This window comes from Bubalus bubalis, chromosome 8 (genome assembly GCF_019923935.1).
Source record: "Bubalus bubalis isolate 160015118507 breed Murrah chromosome 8, NDDB_SH_1, whole genome shotgun sequence".
NCBI lineage: Eukaryota > Metazoa > Chordata > Mammalia > Artiodactyla > Bovidae > Bubalus > Bubalus bubalis.
Genome location: NC_059164.1, coordinates 102,440,047 through 102,456,895, shown reverse-complemented (window position 1 = coordinate 102,456,895; position 16,849 = coordinate 102,440,047). Strand labels below are relative to the sequence as shown.

Sequence of the window (16,849 nt, the reverse complement as noted above, 5' to 3'; positions counted from 1 at the left end):
CTCCTTGAAAAACACAACTTTCCCAAACTGACATGATGAAACAGAAACTCTGAATATTGTAGTCCTATATCTATTATAGAAATTGAATTTCTTATCAAACTTTTCCTACAAACTCCAGGCTTAGGTAAGTTTTACCAGTGAGGCTCCTGTATTGGCAGGCGGGTTCTTTACCACTAGCGCCACCTGGGAAGCCCCTTTGTCTCTAGAGAGCTGTGGAGCTGTGGAGCTCTAGGGAGTCGTGACAACTCCCAGCTCCAGGTCTCTCAGAATCAAGTGCCAAGTTCATGCAAGGGACAATCTGATTGGCCCAGCTGAGTCAGAGGCAGTGAACCGTCAGGGTAAGCTGTCCCCCTGACAGGGAGCCATCTGCATTGGAGACACTTGTATTGGTTTCCTGGGGTTGCTGTAACAAAGTACCACAAGCCCAGTGTCTTAAACAATAGAAATCTATTGTCTCACAGTTCTGGAGGCTGAAAGTCCAAGATCATGGCATCAACAGGCCTGGATCCTCCTGAGGGCTGGGAGGAAGAACTGGTCCCAGGCCTCTCCCTGAGCTCTGGTGGCTTGCCAGCAATCTCTGGCATCCCTTGACTTGTGGGCACTTCATTCCGATCTCTGCCTTCGTGTTCACAAGGCGTTCTCCCAGTGTGTGTGTCTGTATTCACACCTCCCCTTTTCATAAGGACACCAGTCATATTGGATTAGGGGCCCACCCTACTGCCGTGTGACTTTATCTTAACTCATTACCTAATTTCAGATAAGGATATATTCTGAGGCTCTCAGGGTTAAGACTTCAACATATGAGTTTGGGGCAAGACAGGGTTGTGGACAAAATCCAACCCATGGCGCAGCTGTTATGGTCAAGGTCAGGAGAAAGATCTGGGCTAGAGAGAGAGCTGGAGACCCCCTGACATGACGGAGGGTGGAGAGCTCTGGGAGCAGACTCAAGGAGGAGCAGCGGGGCAGTAAAGGAAGCCCAGCAGAAGGTGGGGCTAGGAAAGCCACAGAGGCATGGGGCGTGAGGATGAGGCAATGACTGACAATGGCGAGAGCTTCTGCGAGGTAAGAGGTACGGAAGGAGGTCTGCTGGGTCTGGTGATATGTTAGGTTCTTGGCAAAGAAGGCTGGCAGACTAGCGAGGGCTGAAACAGACCGTAAGTGGTTTAGGAGTGCTTAGGATGTGACAAAATGGAGAGAGAGAGGGGGACAATTCTCTTGTTAGAAAAGGTTGGTTGTTATAAGGAAGAAATAGATAAGGTGTTGGCTGGAGGGTACTTGGGGTCCAAGGAGGCATGTAAAGCTTGATCATGTTTAATGATGATGGGAAAGAACCAGTTGAAAAGGGAGAGACTGAAGACAGAGGACAGTCTTCCCTGGTGGTCCAGTGGTTAAGAATCTGCCTAGTAATGCAGGGGATGTGGGTTCAATCCCTGGTGGGATAATTAAGGATCTCACATGCCAAGGGGCAAATAAGCCTGCACACATCTCAACTATGGAACAACACACCACATCTGGAGAGTCTGTACACTGCAACAAAACGATGAGATTAAAGATCCTGCTTGTCACAACTAAGTCCAAATGCAGTCAAATAAGTAAAAAAAATTTTTTTAAATAGGAGATCATGTGGTTCAGGCTCCTAAGCTGGTGCCCCAGCTATTTACCCACATGCCAGGCACACAGTCTGTGCTCCATAAATAGTGGTAAACTGAAACTGCAGACAGGAGGGACGAAATCCAGAAAGCAGGTTTGAGGGACCGGCCAGGCTCTCACTCTGCTGCCCTGGGTCTCTCCACTCCTGATCCCTCAGTGCCAGTGCCCACCAGCGTCCCATGAGCACTGTGGTCTACAGCTCAAATTCAAGATGGAACCCTGAGTGCCCCTGAGTCTGGAGCCCAGCCTGGGTTGGTGGCTGTGGCCAGGGGAGCCAGGCCTTGGCGTCCCTCTCTGAGGAACCGTGTCACAGTGAAACATGTCATGTTTTCCTCACTGACTCTCTCTGAGTCAAAACACCTGGAAGATAAGAAGTCTTTTAATTTTTATAAACTACATATGTGATGATCATCATCTCAGGTGAAGATATTTAAGCAGGAAAGCAAGTCAGGAAGCCTCCCTCTCAGCTCCAGTCCACGCTGAAAATGGAAGAGGGGTCCATCTCAACAGGGACAGCAGCTGCCCCTGAGAGGTGACATCCAGGTACAGAAGACAGCTTTTGTTTATATTTTATAAACTTGTTGAACTACTTTCATTTTTATAGTAATCTTTCAGTTCAGTTCAGTTCAGTCGTTCAGTTGTGTCCAACTCTTTGTGACCCCGTGAATCACAGCACGCCAGGCCTCCCAGTCTAGCAATAAACAAAACTTACTATTAATATATGCCATCTCTTTAAAAACTGAATTTTTATGTAAGAATATACATACTTTCCAGAAGTCATGTACAGATGTGAGAGCTGAACCATAAAGAGGGCTGAGCGCCAATAAGTTGATGCTTTCAAACTATCGTGTTGGAGACTCTCAAGACTCTTGAGAGTCCCCTGAACTGCAAAGAGATCAAACTAATCCTAAATGAAATCAACCCTGAATATTCATTGGAAGGACTGAAGCTGAAGCTCCAGTACTTTGGCCATCTGATGTGAAGAGCAGACTCACTGGAAAAGACCATGATGCTGGGAAAGATTGAAGGCAAAAGGAAAAGGGGGTGACAGAGAATGAGATGGTTGGATGGCATCACTGACTCAGTGGACATGAGTGTGAGCAAGCTCAGGGAAATAGTGAAGGACAAGGAAGCCTGCTGTGCTGCAGTTCATGGGGTCCCAAAGAGTCGGACACGACTGAGCAACTGAACAACAAATACATACAATAAACACCTTCTCTTTCAAGAAAGTGGAAACAATGCAGATCAGTTTAAGTCTCCTGGACAGTCCCTCCACCCACCCTCCAAACAACCTACAGCAAAACCCACTAGTATTATCACTTTGGTATGTATCTTTCCATATCTTTTAAAATTCATTTTCATGCATATGTATGTCCTCACATTAAATATATAGCCTGGGTTTGGACGACATTAAATATAAAGTGTTTTCATATTGTGTTTTCTTTCTGCCGGACTTTTTCTCGCAGTCATTTGTCTTCAGGGAGCTTCCTTTATAGTAGTTTAACTGCCCTCCTAAGATCCTTCCCCTTCACCACCTCCTTCCTTCTTTACCCCAGGAGTAACAAGTCTGTGGTCTTTTCAAATGCTGTTCCCAAGACCACTCCAGCAGAAGTCCCTGGAAATAGAGTTGCCTGGTTTCGTGAGTAAAAATATAGGAGGCAGGGACTTCCCTGGAGGTCCAGTGGTTAAGACTCCACCTTCTGATGCAGGAGGTGCGGATTCAGTCTCTGGTTGAGGAACCAAGATCCCGCATGCTGCACAGCATGGCCAAGACAAAAAAAAAAAAGGTAAATAAATACAATCACATCATTTAAAAAAAAGAAAAATATAGGAGGCAGGTTAAATTTTAATTTCAGATAATGGAGCACTTGGGACGTGAGTGAGTGAAGTCGCTCAGTCATGTTCAACTCTTTACAACCCCATGGACTGTAGCCTACCAGCCTCCTCCTTCCATGGGATTCTCCAGGCAAGAATACTGGAGTGGGTTGCCATTTCCTTCTCCAGAAGGGGAGAGTATCCAGACAACGTAGTGGGGGAAGGAGCGGGACACATGAGAGGTCACCCCCAAGGCAGAAGTCGCAGGGACATAAATACTTGTCCTTAAAAAAAAAAAAAAAAAAAAAAAAAACTTTTATCAGAAATTCAGATTTAACTGAGTGGTCTGTATTATATCTGCCAATCCTGCCCTGGGTCTGTGCTGTGCCATGTGTGCTAAGTCCCAGTCAAGTCCCACTCTTTGCGACCCCATGGACTGTAGCCCGCCAGACTCTTCTGTCCGTGGTATTCTCCAGGCGAGAATACTAGAATGGATAGCTATTTCCTACTCCAGGGGATCTTCCCGACCCAGGGATCAAACCAAATGTCTCCTGCATTGACAGGCAAGTTCTTTACCACTAGCACCACCTGGGAATCCTGGGGCACTTGTTGAAAATTGCCCTCTTTATCCCCTTATGAGATTCAGTAGGTCTAGGAGGAGTCCGCCAGGAATCTATATTTTTAAACGGTATTTAGATTACTGGTCCCCGTGAAAATACACATTTTCAAGCTTATTAATCTCTCAGTCTTTATTGAGTTTGCACAGTGGGAGTCGGGCCTCCAGAGTAGATGTCCCTGCGACTTCTGCCTTGGGGGTGACCTCTCAGGTGTTCCGCTCCTTCCCCCACTACGTTGTCCGGATACTCAGCTCTGCTCCTTTCCACAAGCAGGCCCATTTCCTTTGGACTCGCTGATTTTACTGAGGTCCCAGGATTTCTACAGGCTTGGCCAATCGCTCTCCGCCCAAGCTATAACTCGCAAAAATCAGCACAGTCCAGAGCGCTAGAGGGAGTAATGGTTGGGGCCAGGGACAAGAAAGAGAGAAGAGTCTGAGCTCTGGGATGAGTCTGTTCCCAGCTCTGTCTTTCTGAGTAAAACCTCAGAAGGGAGTCTGAAGGGCGTGGCCAACAGAACCCGGGCCATAGACAATCCCAGCGGGGCCCTGGTTTTGGAGGAGAAAGTGGGTGTGGAGACAGGGAGGGGTGTGGCTTAAGAACTTAAGCGACTCCTCTGGACCAATCCCAACCAGGGAGGAGAAGTTAACCTGGGCCCAGGTGCGTCCCGCTCGGCATCTCTCCGCTCCTCTGCGCACAGGATGGAGGGTGCCCGGGCGGCGTGGGGGGCGTCGAAGGAAGACCGAGCCGGAGCCGAGTTCGAAATGGATTCCTTGGGAAACCAGGTCCCGGAGCTGGAGCAGCAGCAGGATCCCGCGGAGGAAAGACGCCCTGAGAGTCCTGAGAACAGCTTGAGTCTGGCCCCCGCCAAAGAGGCGGCGGGCACGGGCCAGGACCTGTCGGGCGGGAAGATGCTGCCTTTGCCTCGCCCCGCCCCCCTGCGATTGCTGCCACCCAGCCTGGGCTATGGCGCCTTCCGCCGCCAGGCGTCGACCGGCCCGGAGCCACCGTCTCCGGACCCCGCCGCGGCCGAGCAGCCCCGGGACGCCGAGACGCCGGAGACCGAGCTGATACCCAAGGCAGCGCCGGGTGAGCCAGCTCCGGGCGCCTGGACCCCGGTGGAACTGCAGGTAGACGTGCGCGTGAAGTCTGTGGGCACGGCCGGCGGCAGCCGCGCGCCCTCGCCGGCGCCCTCCACGCGCTTCCTCACCGTCCCGGTGCCCGAGTCCCCGGGCTTCTCCCGCCACGCCTCCCCCGCGCACACCCTCCTGCGGCGGACCCCGTCCCCGGGAGGCACGTGGGGCCGCGGCACGCCGCCGGCAGCCGCCGGGACTGAGCGCGGCCTCGACGCCGAGGGCTGCGCCACTCCCGCGGAGAGGCGTGCAGAGTCCTCGGGCTCCCCTATGTGCCGCTGCCGCTGCCGGGAGGACTCCGTGCTCCTGCCCCACGCCGAGCTGGACGGAGACAAGAAGATGTCCCGGATCATAAAGCGCGTAGGTAAGCGCGCGGGCGCCGGGAGCAGCGCTGCCCGGTAGGGGTTGAGCCACTGGGGCGGAGGAACCCCAACCCGGTCCCTCAGGCTTAGAGCCAATAACTTTAAGGTCTACGTAATTATCATTCAAATTGTTGGTAGTAAAAAAATAAAGCCACTATTCTCCCTCCCTTTCTCTCCAAGAACTTGCGCGTTCCATCTTAGTGAGCGCACATCTTTGAAAAGTAGGGGTGGAAGGATTCCAGGCGCGAGGAAGGCTTTCAGGATCACGTGACGGTGGTGGCGACCGGGTAGAACAGCCTACTCCTGGCTCTGGCTGGCCGACCTCTCTAGGCCCAGGGTTCCTCTTTCCCTCATATATATCAGGGATCACCTGGCCCCTAACACTCATCCATTCAGCAGCTACTGCGGGGGGACAACAGGCCAGACGGGGCGGAGGGGTGGGGTGGTGGGGGGGGCGTGTCCCGCGGCGTGGGGGGGGGCGTGTCCCGCGGCGTGGGGGTTTGCAGGGAAGAAGAAAGATCCTAAATATAAAAACCCTGGACACAGAAGCGGAGGGAGTGGTTGGTGAACTTGAGGGCATGGGAAAGCTTCCTTCAGCTAAGTCTTGAAAGCTTAAGGAGTTGCGGGTGGTAGCCTCCTCCTAGGTAGAAAGCCAACGGGAACAGGGACCCTGTGGAGCTAGACACAGACACATTGCTAAAAGCTTGGCCAGCCGAGAGGAAGGACGGTTCAGCTGGACAGGCTGCAAATCCCGAGGGGCTCTATGCCAGAGGTGGGAAGGTTGTTCTTGGACATGGTAGAGTTCAAGGACTCTGATCACTCAGGAACTTGTGCAGAGTTGGGTGGGAGCACACTTTCTGCGTGAGAAGTGTAGTCGATTTCTGGTGCTGCTGTAACAAACTGGCACAAACTTAGAGGCTTAAAATGGCACTAATTTATTATCTTGCAGTTCTGTAAGTCTGAAATCTGATGTAGGCTCAGGGGTCTAAAGTCCAGTTATCAACCCCCTTGATCCATTCTGGGGGCTTCAGGAGATGGTTGTTTCCTTGCCTTTTCTGGTTTCTAAGGGTGATCGAGTTCCTTAGCTCATGGTCCTCTGTATATTCAAAACCAGACAATGTCTGCTTGAAGCCTCCCACTGCCATCTTTGACTCATCTGTCCTTCTGTCCCCCTTTTCCATTTATAAGGACCCTTGTGATTACATTGGATCCACCCAGAAATCCATCTCAAGGTCAGCAGATAGGAAACCGTAATCCCCATGTACCTGTAACCTAACATATTCCCAGGTCCCAGGGGTTAAGATGTGGATGTCTTTGCTGCTGTGCTGTGTGTGCTCAACTGTGTCTGACTTGCTGTAACCCCATGAACTGCAGCCCGCCAGGTGCCTCTGTCCATGGAATTTTCCAGGCAAGAATACTGGAGTGGGTTGCCATTTCCTCCTCCAGAGGATCTTCCCGACCCAGGGATCAAAGCTGCGTCTTCTGCATTGGCAGGTGGATTCTTTACCAGCATCTTTAAGGGGACGTTATTCTGTCTACCAAAATGAGTCTATAGCTTTTTATGAGATTCATAATAGAAGTTGCTCAGACATGTCCGACTCTTTATGACCCGATGGACTGTAGCCTTCCAGGCTCCTCTGTCCATGGAATTCTTCAGGGAAGAACCCTGGAGTGGGTTGCCATTCCCTTCTCCATAGGATCTTCCCAACCCAGGGATTGAACCAGGGTCTTCTGTGTTGCAGGCAGATTCTTTACCGTCTGAAGGGTGGGGTAACAAGGAAATGACTAATAAGTGAGCTCTGACAGCACTGTGGAGGAAGGTTGGGACAGGCATGAGGTTGAAGGAAGGCAGACCTGAGGAGGTGATAGCAGTTGTTCAACCAGAGACGATGAAGGCCTGATCTGTGGCAGGGGTGGGAGGGAGGGCTCAAGAGGTAGGATTAGTGAGCGAGGCCACTGTGCCCATGAAGATGCGCGAACAGGAGCAGTGGGGATACCTCCCAAGTTGCTGATCTGAGTAGTGGAGTGATGGATTCATTGGGTTATCCTTCCAGAGTGGAGAATGGGGAAAGAGGTGGGGAAGAAATAAGCAGGTGCGTTTGGGAGTTCCAGGTAGTGATGTCATTTAAAGGAAGAAGAGTCAGACGTCCCTGGCAGTCCAGTGGTTAAGACTCCAAGCCCGACTACAGGGGTCTCAGGTTCGATCCCTGATCTGGGAACTAAGATCCTGCATGCCATGCATCACCAAAAAACAAAAGGAAGAGGAGCCAGTCACAGACTGGGAAAGAAAAGTATAGGCGGTAGGGAGAGACTCAGGATACAAAGAAGCCACAAAAGGCGAAAGTTTGAGGAAGATGTGGTCAGCAGTGTCCTGGGGAGAGGCAGACTTAGGAAGTGCTGCCACGTGGGAACAGAGCTCTGGGCATGAGGCAAGGAACCTGGGGGCGTGGGGACGAATTTTGAGGGTATAGGGGGAAGACAGCTAACAGAAAATACTGCAGGGCGCACACAGACACTGGTGCTTTGGGCTTGCTCTCTGGGAAGTGTGGGATCAAAGAACTGTAAGGTCCCCAGCACCTGGCTGAGGCTTGGTCTGAGGGAGGCTGCCTGGATGAGGAACTCTGCATGTGGTTTCTGCCTGCTGTGGCCTTTGCCACAAGGGATCAAGCTAGTGACCTTAACAAGAGGGCACTCGAGGGCACAGGCTGGGGGACTTGCCCAGGCCCCCAGCACAGTAATGCTGCCACCCAGCTGTTTCATGTCCCCTCCTTGTGAACCCAAGAGGGTGGAGGCCACTGTGGAGAGAGTTAGGGGACATCACTGCTTTGTCTCTTCACTGCTTTGGGGGGCAACTGTCCCAGAGGCGCTGGCCCCATGTAAACTGAAAAATCAAAGACTCAGGGAGGGACTTGCCTGGTGGTCCAGTGGCTAAGACTCCAAGCTCCCAATGCAGGGAGCCTGGGTTCAATCCCTGGGATCCCACATGCTGCAACTAAGACCTGGAACAGTCAAATTAATAAATATTAAAAAAAAAAAAACCAGACTCAGGGAATGTTCTCTATGGCAGCATGCAGACCAGAAGTCACTTTTTGCAGACAGCCTAAAACTGGCGGGACAGCTGGATCCTCAGATGGAGAATATGCCCCCTTAGGTGTTGGTTTAGAGTCACCTCATCTGGTCCCAAGGCTGGTAGGTGTCTCTATTCTGTGCTCCACAGGCCCTTGTGCTGCCCAGCTCAGCATTCCTCTTGTGAGTATCCTCAGGGTTCCCGAGCCCTGCAGGGCATGGCTGGTGACAGCTTATATCTCACCAAATCTCTGACACCTGGCAGTGCTCTGTGAATCAATACTCAATGCATGGCACTAACTTCAGAGTGTGAGCACGTGCCAGGAACGCTTCCTCCCCAGCCCTGTCGGGACAGGAGAGCCGCAGCTGGATCTCAGTGGTTGTCTAACCCGCTGGTGCTGGTGGCATTGTGCTCAGCACGTCAGGGGTGGAGGATAGGAGGAAACAGAGCCCTGCCCCTGCCCTCTGGCAGTCCTTACTCTGGAGAAAACAAAAAGGCCTGGCAGTCTGCAATGGCATGGCGGGGGGAGGTGGGGGACATTCAAAGGAAGAATGTTCTCAGTGTCTGGAGGAAGTGGAGCCGAGAGAGTGGTGTCCAGCATGCTTGAGCTCAGCCAGAGGGACAGAGGCCACCGGCCAAAGTAGACTGACCTGCAGATCTCTCAGTGGCAGGAGCCCTCTGAGTCCTCTGGCATTTGGAAGTGTGTAGTTTTTATGATGCCCCTTGGCTGCCCCAGGTGAATAAACTGTGAGTCCCCCCAAACCGGCTCTACCCCAGCTGTAGGGTTTGGCTACAGGAGGAAGCAGGTAGTGTTTCAGTTGTGGGTTGGGAAAGGTAGTCAAAATATAGAGAATGACAGTGGATGAGCCGTGATGAATAGCAGTACAGGGTGTGACATCAGAGATGTCAATACCAGATACAAAAAGGGAATCAGACGGTGGGTATATACAATGTACGTGGCTTTTTTTTTTTTTTAATGGAATTGGTCTTTTCAAAATAATGAAATATTTGCCACAGACTTACTTCTGCTGTTCTAGACTTTGGGAAATATGACTGATTTCTTAAGACCCTCACACCGATTATGTGGCGTTCCTGACCCACATCCCCAAGATCTGGGTAGGTCCAGGGCCCCCTGCAGCAAGATGTTTTTGCTCTGATTGATTTCACACCAGAGTTGTGGCCGAGGTCCCATCCTGAGTGCTCAGTGACTTCAGATGCGCGTGTCTTTCTGGGTGGAAAGCTGCTTATAACTACCGATGTCTATGAGCAAGCATTGACTATGTTTTACTCTCCAAGTGTTCCCCTCTGGTCTCCCCAGTTAGTCTGTCTACAGGGTAGGATGTGACCTCTGAACACGTTCTATCTCTGAGTCCTTCCTCCCTCCTGGAGTGTCCCCTGTCTTCCTTTCACCTCCGCAGCCTCATTCCAGCCATCTGGTCCCCTGGTCCCTGAGCGGCTGACTGCTCACATTTGTGTAGTGCTCTGCAGCCTGCAAAGCACTCTTTGCCTGATGCTTCATCAGTGGTCTCCAGTGACCTGGAGCGAGACAGCAAAGGCAGGTGTGAGTCCAACATTAAAATGGGAAAACACCAAGAACACTTGAGGGGCCCTTGGAGTCAGGACTTGAACTTGAATTGGAGGGTCTGTTGAACTTTGAATCTAGCCCTGGGCCCTCTCTCCTGTGGAATTTTATCTCCTGGCATCTTTGCCTGTCCTATTAGCAACCTGAGCGCAGGGACCTTGCCCCCTCCTCGGTGTTGTTGGTGCCTTGCCTCTAGTGCACATCAGGTGCTCCGTTAATGGCTGTTAGCCACTTAACTCTCTCACTTGAAAAGAATCTTGTGTCTCCTAGTTATTTAAGAAGTGGAATATCTTCTAGCAGTTTTCTCCCAAATATGAAGTTTGGACCTAAATTGAATGGTGTTATGGGCCAAGGGGGTGGGTGCTGAGGTGGGTGTGATGCTCTTGTAGGATTCAGCATGGTCCTGAGTTGCGATGATACCCTAACCTGTGTCTCCTGGTTGTCCCCTCCCCTCCTCCCAGGGCTGCCCATGTACATGAGGTCCCTGCGCTGGGCCCTGGCAGTCATGGCCGTGCTCCTGGCAGTGTTGGCGGTGGCTGTTGTGGCCTTGGCCTCGAAAACAGGTGTGGAACTTCTTCCCCACCCTCACCCCTCTCCTCCCCATCCCCTTTCCTCCCTTTCCTCCCCTGCTCCACCAGCAGGGTGTCTAGTCCTTCCAGCTTCTTTGTGAAATTAGTAAAAGACAGCCCCAGCAATCCAGTGGTTAGGACTTAGCCTTCCAACGCAGGAAGTACAGGTTCAGTCCCTGGTTGGGCGGCTAAGCTCCCACATGCCCCGCGGCCAAAAACCCTAAACATGAAACAGAAGTAATATTGTAACAAATACAATAAAGACTTTAAAAAATGGTCCAAATCCAAAAAATCTTTTGAGGGAAAAAAAAAAAAAAAAGAAAAAGACACACCCCTGGGCAGATGCACAAAGATAGGGGGCTCAGTGAGCAAAGGTAAGGGATTAGAGCCCCTTCCGGATGGATGATGGATGAAGCTTGTGCTTAAGCCTTCCCGGGACCTGCCCCGCCCCGCCGCCCCCGCCCCTGCCCCCGCCCCCCCCCCCCCCCCCCCCCCCCCCCCCCCCCCCCGCCGTGCTCGTTTCCCTCTCCCCTTCCAGGCTCGCCGGCTCCATGTCTCCGCACCTGCCCCCTGATATTTGAACGTCCATACCAACCCTGAGCTCTGTACAGTTTACCCTGTGCTCACCTCCGGTCTCCCTCCGTGCTGCAGGGATCAGATGCCGACCATGCCCCCAGGGCTGGATGTGGTCCGAGGGGCAGTGCTACTACCTCGCTGCCGAAGCTGAGGCCTGGGAGACCAGCCAGGCTTTCTGCTCAGCCCACCAGGCTACCCTCCCCCTGCTGAGACACACCCAGGTGAGACGTGGGTAGGTGGGCAGGGGAGGGGCATGAAAAGTACTGAAAGGAAGTATACTAATGGTTATCACTGGAGCCACAAGTGAGAATTTTTTTCTTTCCAGCTTTTTGGAATGTTCTAGGTGTTCCACAAATAGTGTGCTCTAGAAGTAGGGGGAAATGGTAGAGGAATGGTAGCCCAAGAGATCAGAATATAATGGTTCCTGCCAGACCCAGCCCGGCTGGGTCTGCAAAGTAAAGGCCAGTGAGAACTTGCTGGGTCCCTAGAGAGTGCCTGGAGCTGATGGCGGGTGGAGGGTGAACTGGGCAAGGCCTTAGCAGCCCGTCTCCTGAGACCCACTCAGCGCAGCAGTGTCATCAGAAAACTGGTGAAGCAAAAGGTCCCTGCCCTCCGGCCTCACATCAGACAGGTTTGGTCCACAATGACTTTGGATGTCACCTGAACAAATGGCCTCCCTGTGACTGGGGTCCTCCAAGGGGGGAGATGGGCTGAACTATCCCAATTGCAAATGGATCTTAAATTCTTTTAAAACTTAGCACATAGGATCAATCATTTGTGACACAAGTATATATAATCAGAAAATATATCACAAAGTTTCAATAAGCTTTTTTCAAAAAGGAACTTCCAAAATGCCCTTTGCAAAAAGATCAAAGTGAAGACTTAGGTCTCAAGCAGTTAAAATCCTGAATATCATGGTTGTGGAGTTCTAGAATTGTCCCGAGTTCTGGATGAGGGCCAGAAGCTGCAGGAGGCACCGAGGCGGAGGTGGGAAAGAGCGGCTGAGGACAGGCCGGCGGCTGGTAGAGGGGCTGGGCTGGTTGGCAAAGGCTGGGCTCACGAGTTGGGAGGCACAGACTCCTGGGACATGCCAAAGTGCCAGTGGTACACACAGCCCGATGATACACACAGCTCCTCTTCCTCAAGAGTTTAAGAGGAAAGGAGAAAGTTTCCGTGCTTCACAGGTGGCACTAGTGGTAAAGAACCTGCCTGCCAATGCAGGAGACACAAGATTCACAGGTTCGATCCCTGGGTCAGGAAGATCCCCTGGAGGAGGGCATGGCAACCCACTCCAGTATTCTTGCCTGGAGAATCCCATGGACAGGGGAGCCTGGCAGGTTACAGTCCACAGGTTTCAAAGAGACACAACTGAGGCAACTTAGCTTGCACACATGTGCCATCAATTATTAGATTCACTAGCCACTGGTTTAAGATCAGCTGGGTTTCCCAGGGGTGAGGAAGGAAGGAAGTTCAGTTCAGTTGCTCAGTCGTGTCCAACTCTTTGCGACCCCATGAACCGCAGTATGCCAGGCCTCTCTGTCCATCACCAACTCCTGGAGTCCACCCAAACCCATGTCCATTGAGTCAGTGATGCCATCCAACCATCTCATCCTCTGTCATCCCCTTCTCCTTCTGCCCCCAATCCCTCCCAGCATCAGGGTCTTTTCCAGTGAGTCAGCTCTTTGCATCAGGTGGCCATATTATTGGAGTTTCAGTTTCAACATCAGTCCTTCCAATGAACACCGAGGACTGATCTCCTTTAGGACAGACTGGTTGGATCTCCTTGCAGTCCAAGGGACTCTCAAGAGTCTTCTCCAATACCACAGTTCAAAAGCATCAATTCTTCTGTGCTCAGCTTTCTTTAGTCTACCTCTCACATCCATCCATACATGACCACTGGAAAAACCATACCCTTGACTAGACGGACCTTTGTTGACAAAGTAATGTCTCTGCTTTGTAATATGCTGTCTAAGTTGGTCATAACTTTCCTTCCAAGGAGTAAGCGTCTTTTAATTTCATGGCTGCAATCACCATCTGCAGTGATTTTGGAGCCCAGAAAAATAAAGTCAGCCACTGTTTCCCCATCTATTTCCCATGAAGTGATGGGACCGGATGCCATGATCTTAGTTTTCTGAATGGGGAAGGAAGAAGATTCTTGAAATGTACACATCGACTGTAAGCCACATCTTGAGTGCAGAAAGATGAAAACACAAATAGATATCATAGGATTCAGCTTAAAACATTTAAACATTAAAACATTTAAATATTAACACAGAAATGTTTGAAGGCAAAAAGTAAAATGGTGGTTGCTTGGGGAGGGGGAAATCAGAGTTGCTTCATGGGTGCAAGGTTTCAGTTGGGGAAGATGAAAAAGTTCTGGAGATGAAGTGGGGCGGTGATGGTCATACAGCAGTGAGTGAACCTAAAGCCTCTGAGCTACACACTTAAAAATGGTAAATTTTATACGTATATTTTACCACAGTTTTTAAAGAAGAAATGTATGAAAGCATGGTAAGTAGTTTACCTTAATTTTAAGATGTAGAACAGAAGCTTTCAGGTAATATCAGGATCACATCCCCCACCCCCACATTGGTAGCAAAACTGGAGACATACGGGCTGGAGACATGGAGCCCCATTGTCAGTGCCACCCTCACAGAGCTTTCCTTTGAGCTGTAAATTACTCTTAAGTTTCTGTACTTAGTTGCTCAGTCATGTCCGACTCTTGCGACCCCATGAACTGTAGCCCGCCAGGCTCCTCTGTCCATGGGGAGTCTCCAGGCAAGAATACTAGAGTGGGTTGCCATGCCCTCCTCCAGGGGATCTTCCCGACCCAGGAACCGAACCCAGGTCTCCTGAATGGCAGGCTGATTCTTTATCATCTGAGCCACCAGGGAAGCCCCCCAAATTTCTAGAATTTACTTTTATCTCTGCTGTTGCTGCTGCTAAGTCGCTTCAGTCGTGTCCAACTCTGTGTGACCCCATAGATAGCAGCCCACCAGGCTTCACCATCCCTGGGCTTCTCCAGGCAAGAACACTGGAGTGGGTTGCCATTTCCTTCTCCAATGCATGAAAGTGAAGTGAAAATGAAGTCACTCAGTTGTGTCCAACTCTTTGCGACCCCATGGACTGCAGCCTACCAGGCTTCTCCATCCATGGGATTTTCCAGGCAAGAGTACTGGAGTGGGGTGCCATTGCCTTCTCTTAAACTTTTATCTCTAAACAGTGCTTTTCCCACGTCACAGTTTTCCCTAACAATGGGAACAGGTTAGTGGAGTCTGAGCTGCAAGGAATGGAATGGGTGGAGCTGGGTGGGGAAGGCCCAGGGAGAGAGCCCGATGGCCTAGGGCTGACAGAGAAGGGCAGGATCACCTTGGCAAACATCAGATGAGGTCTTGTATGTTGGGATGAGACATGAAGCTTTACACTCCACCCAGCAGACTGGAGACTCCTCATTTAATGAGTGTATACTACATTCCCTTGGCTTTGTGGACATGATCTCAGGCCTCATTGCAAACATCTCCCCCACTTTAGTTCAGTTCAGTTCAGTCGCAGTCATGTCCGACTCTTTGCGACCCCATGAATCGCAGCACGCCAGGCCTCCCTGACCATCACCAACTCCCGGAGTTCACTCAGACTCACGTCCATCGAGTCAGTGATGCCATCCAGCCATCTCATCCTCTGTCGTCCCCTTCTCCTCCTGCCCCCAATCCCTCCCAGCATCAGAGTCTTTTCCAATGAGTCAACTCTTCGCATCAGGTGGTCAAAGTACTGGAGTTTCAGCTTTAGCATCAGTCCTTCCAAAGAAGTCCCAGGGCTGATCTCCCTCAGAATGGACTGGTTGGATCTCCTTGCAGTCCAAGGGACTCTCAAGAGTCTTCTCCAACACCACAGTTCAAAAGCATCAATTCTTCAGCGCTCGGCCTTCTTCACAGTCCAACTCTCACATCCATACATGACCACTGGAAAATCCATAGCCTTGACTAGACGGACCTTTGTTGGCAAAGTAATGTCTCTGCTTTTGAGTATGCTGTCTAGGTTGGTCATGACTTTCCTTCCAAGGAGTAAGCGTCTTTTAATTTCATGGCTGCAGTCACCATCTGCAGTGATTTTGGAGCCCAAAAAAATAAAGTCTGACACTGTTTCCACTGTTTCTCCATCTATTTCCCATGAAGTGATGGGACCGGATGCCATGATCTTTGTTTTCTGAATGTTGAACTTTAAGCCAACTTTTTCACTCTCCACTTTCACTTTCATCAAGAGGCTTTTGAGTTCCTCTTCACTTTCTGCCATAAGGGTGGTGTCATCTGCATATCTGAGGTTATTGATATTTCTCCCGGCAATCTTGATTCCATCTTGTGCGTTTTCCAGTCCAGCGTTTCTCATGATGTACTCTGCATATAAGTTAAATAAGCAGGGTGACAATATACAGCCTTGACGTACTCCTTTTCCTATTTGGAACCAGTCTGTTGTTCCATGTCCAGTTCTAACTGTTGCTTCCTGACCTGCATACAAATTTCTCAACAGGCAGATCAGGTGGTCTGGTATTCCCATCTCTTTCAGAATTTTCCACAGTTTATTGTGATCCACACAGTCAAAGGCTTTGGCATAGTCGATAAAGCAGAAATAGATGTTTTTCTGGAACTCTCTTGCTTTTTCCATGATCCAGCAGATGTTGGCAATTTGATCTCTGGTTCCTCTGCCTTTTCTAAAACCAGCTTGAAAATCAGGAAGTTCATGGTTCACATTTTGCTGAAGCCTGGCTTGGCAAATTTGGCCTTGGAATATGGAATGAAGCAGGTCAAAGACTAATAGAGTTTTGCCAAGAAAATGCACTGGTCATAACAAACACCCTCTTCCAACAACACAAGAGAAGACTCTATACGTGGACATCACCAGATGGTCAACACCAAAATCAGATTGATTATATTCTTTGCAGCCAAAGATGGAGAAGCTCTATACAGTCAGCAAAAACAAGACCGGGAGCTGACTGTGGCTCAGACCATGAACTCCTTATTGCCAAATTCAGACTTAAATTGAAGAAAGTAGGGAAAACCACTAGACCATTCAGGTATGACCTAAATCAAATCCCTTATGATTATACAGTGGAAGTGAGAAATAGATTTAAGGGCCTAGATCTGATAGATACAGTGCCTGATGAACTGTGGAATGAGGTTCGTGACATTGTACAGGAGACAGGGATCAAGACCATCCCCATGGAAAAGAAATGCAAAAAAGCAAAATGGCTGTCTGGGGAGGCCTTACAAATAGCTGTGAAAAGAAGAGAAGTGAAAAGCAAAGGAGAAAAGGAAAGATAAAAGCATCTCAATGCAGAGTTCCAAAGAATAGCAAGAAGAGATAAGAAAGCCTTCTTCAGCAGTCAATGCAAAGAAATAGAGGAAAACAACAGAATGGGAAAGACTAGAGATCTCTTCAAGAAAATTAGAGATACCAAGGGAACATTTCATGCAAAGATGGGCTCGA

The 16,849-nt window shown here is 50.2% G+C and overlaps 1 protein-coding gene across 6 annotated transcripts in view; it reads left to right on the top strand.

Annotated features, from left to right (window-relative positions):
• The first annotated feature begins 4,713 nt into the window (after positions 1-4,713).
• KLRG2 (killer cell lectin like receptor G2) overlaps positions 4,714-16,849 on the top strand; it is a 29,677-nt gene continuing 17,541 nt past the window's right edge. For 5 of the 6 annotated variants that reach the window (XR_006641338.1, XR_006641337.1, XR_006641336.1 and 2 more), the window contains exons 1-3: positions 4,714-5,576; positions 10,685-10,786; positions 11,444-11,589. Coding sequence is in view for 1 of the 6 variants with exons in the window: in XM_006078771.4 (XP_006078833.1) it covers positions 4,781-5,576; positions 10,685-10,786; positions 11,444-11,589 (1,044 nt within the window). In the remaining 5 variants the exon portion in view is untranslated. The remainder of the gene's footprint in view (positions 5,577-10,684; positions 10,787-11,443; positions 11,590-16,849) is intronic. The other variant, XM_006078771.4, reaches the window with a different exon arrangement.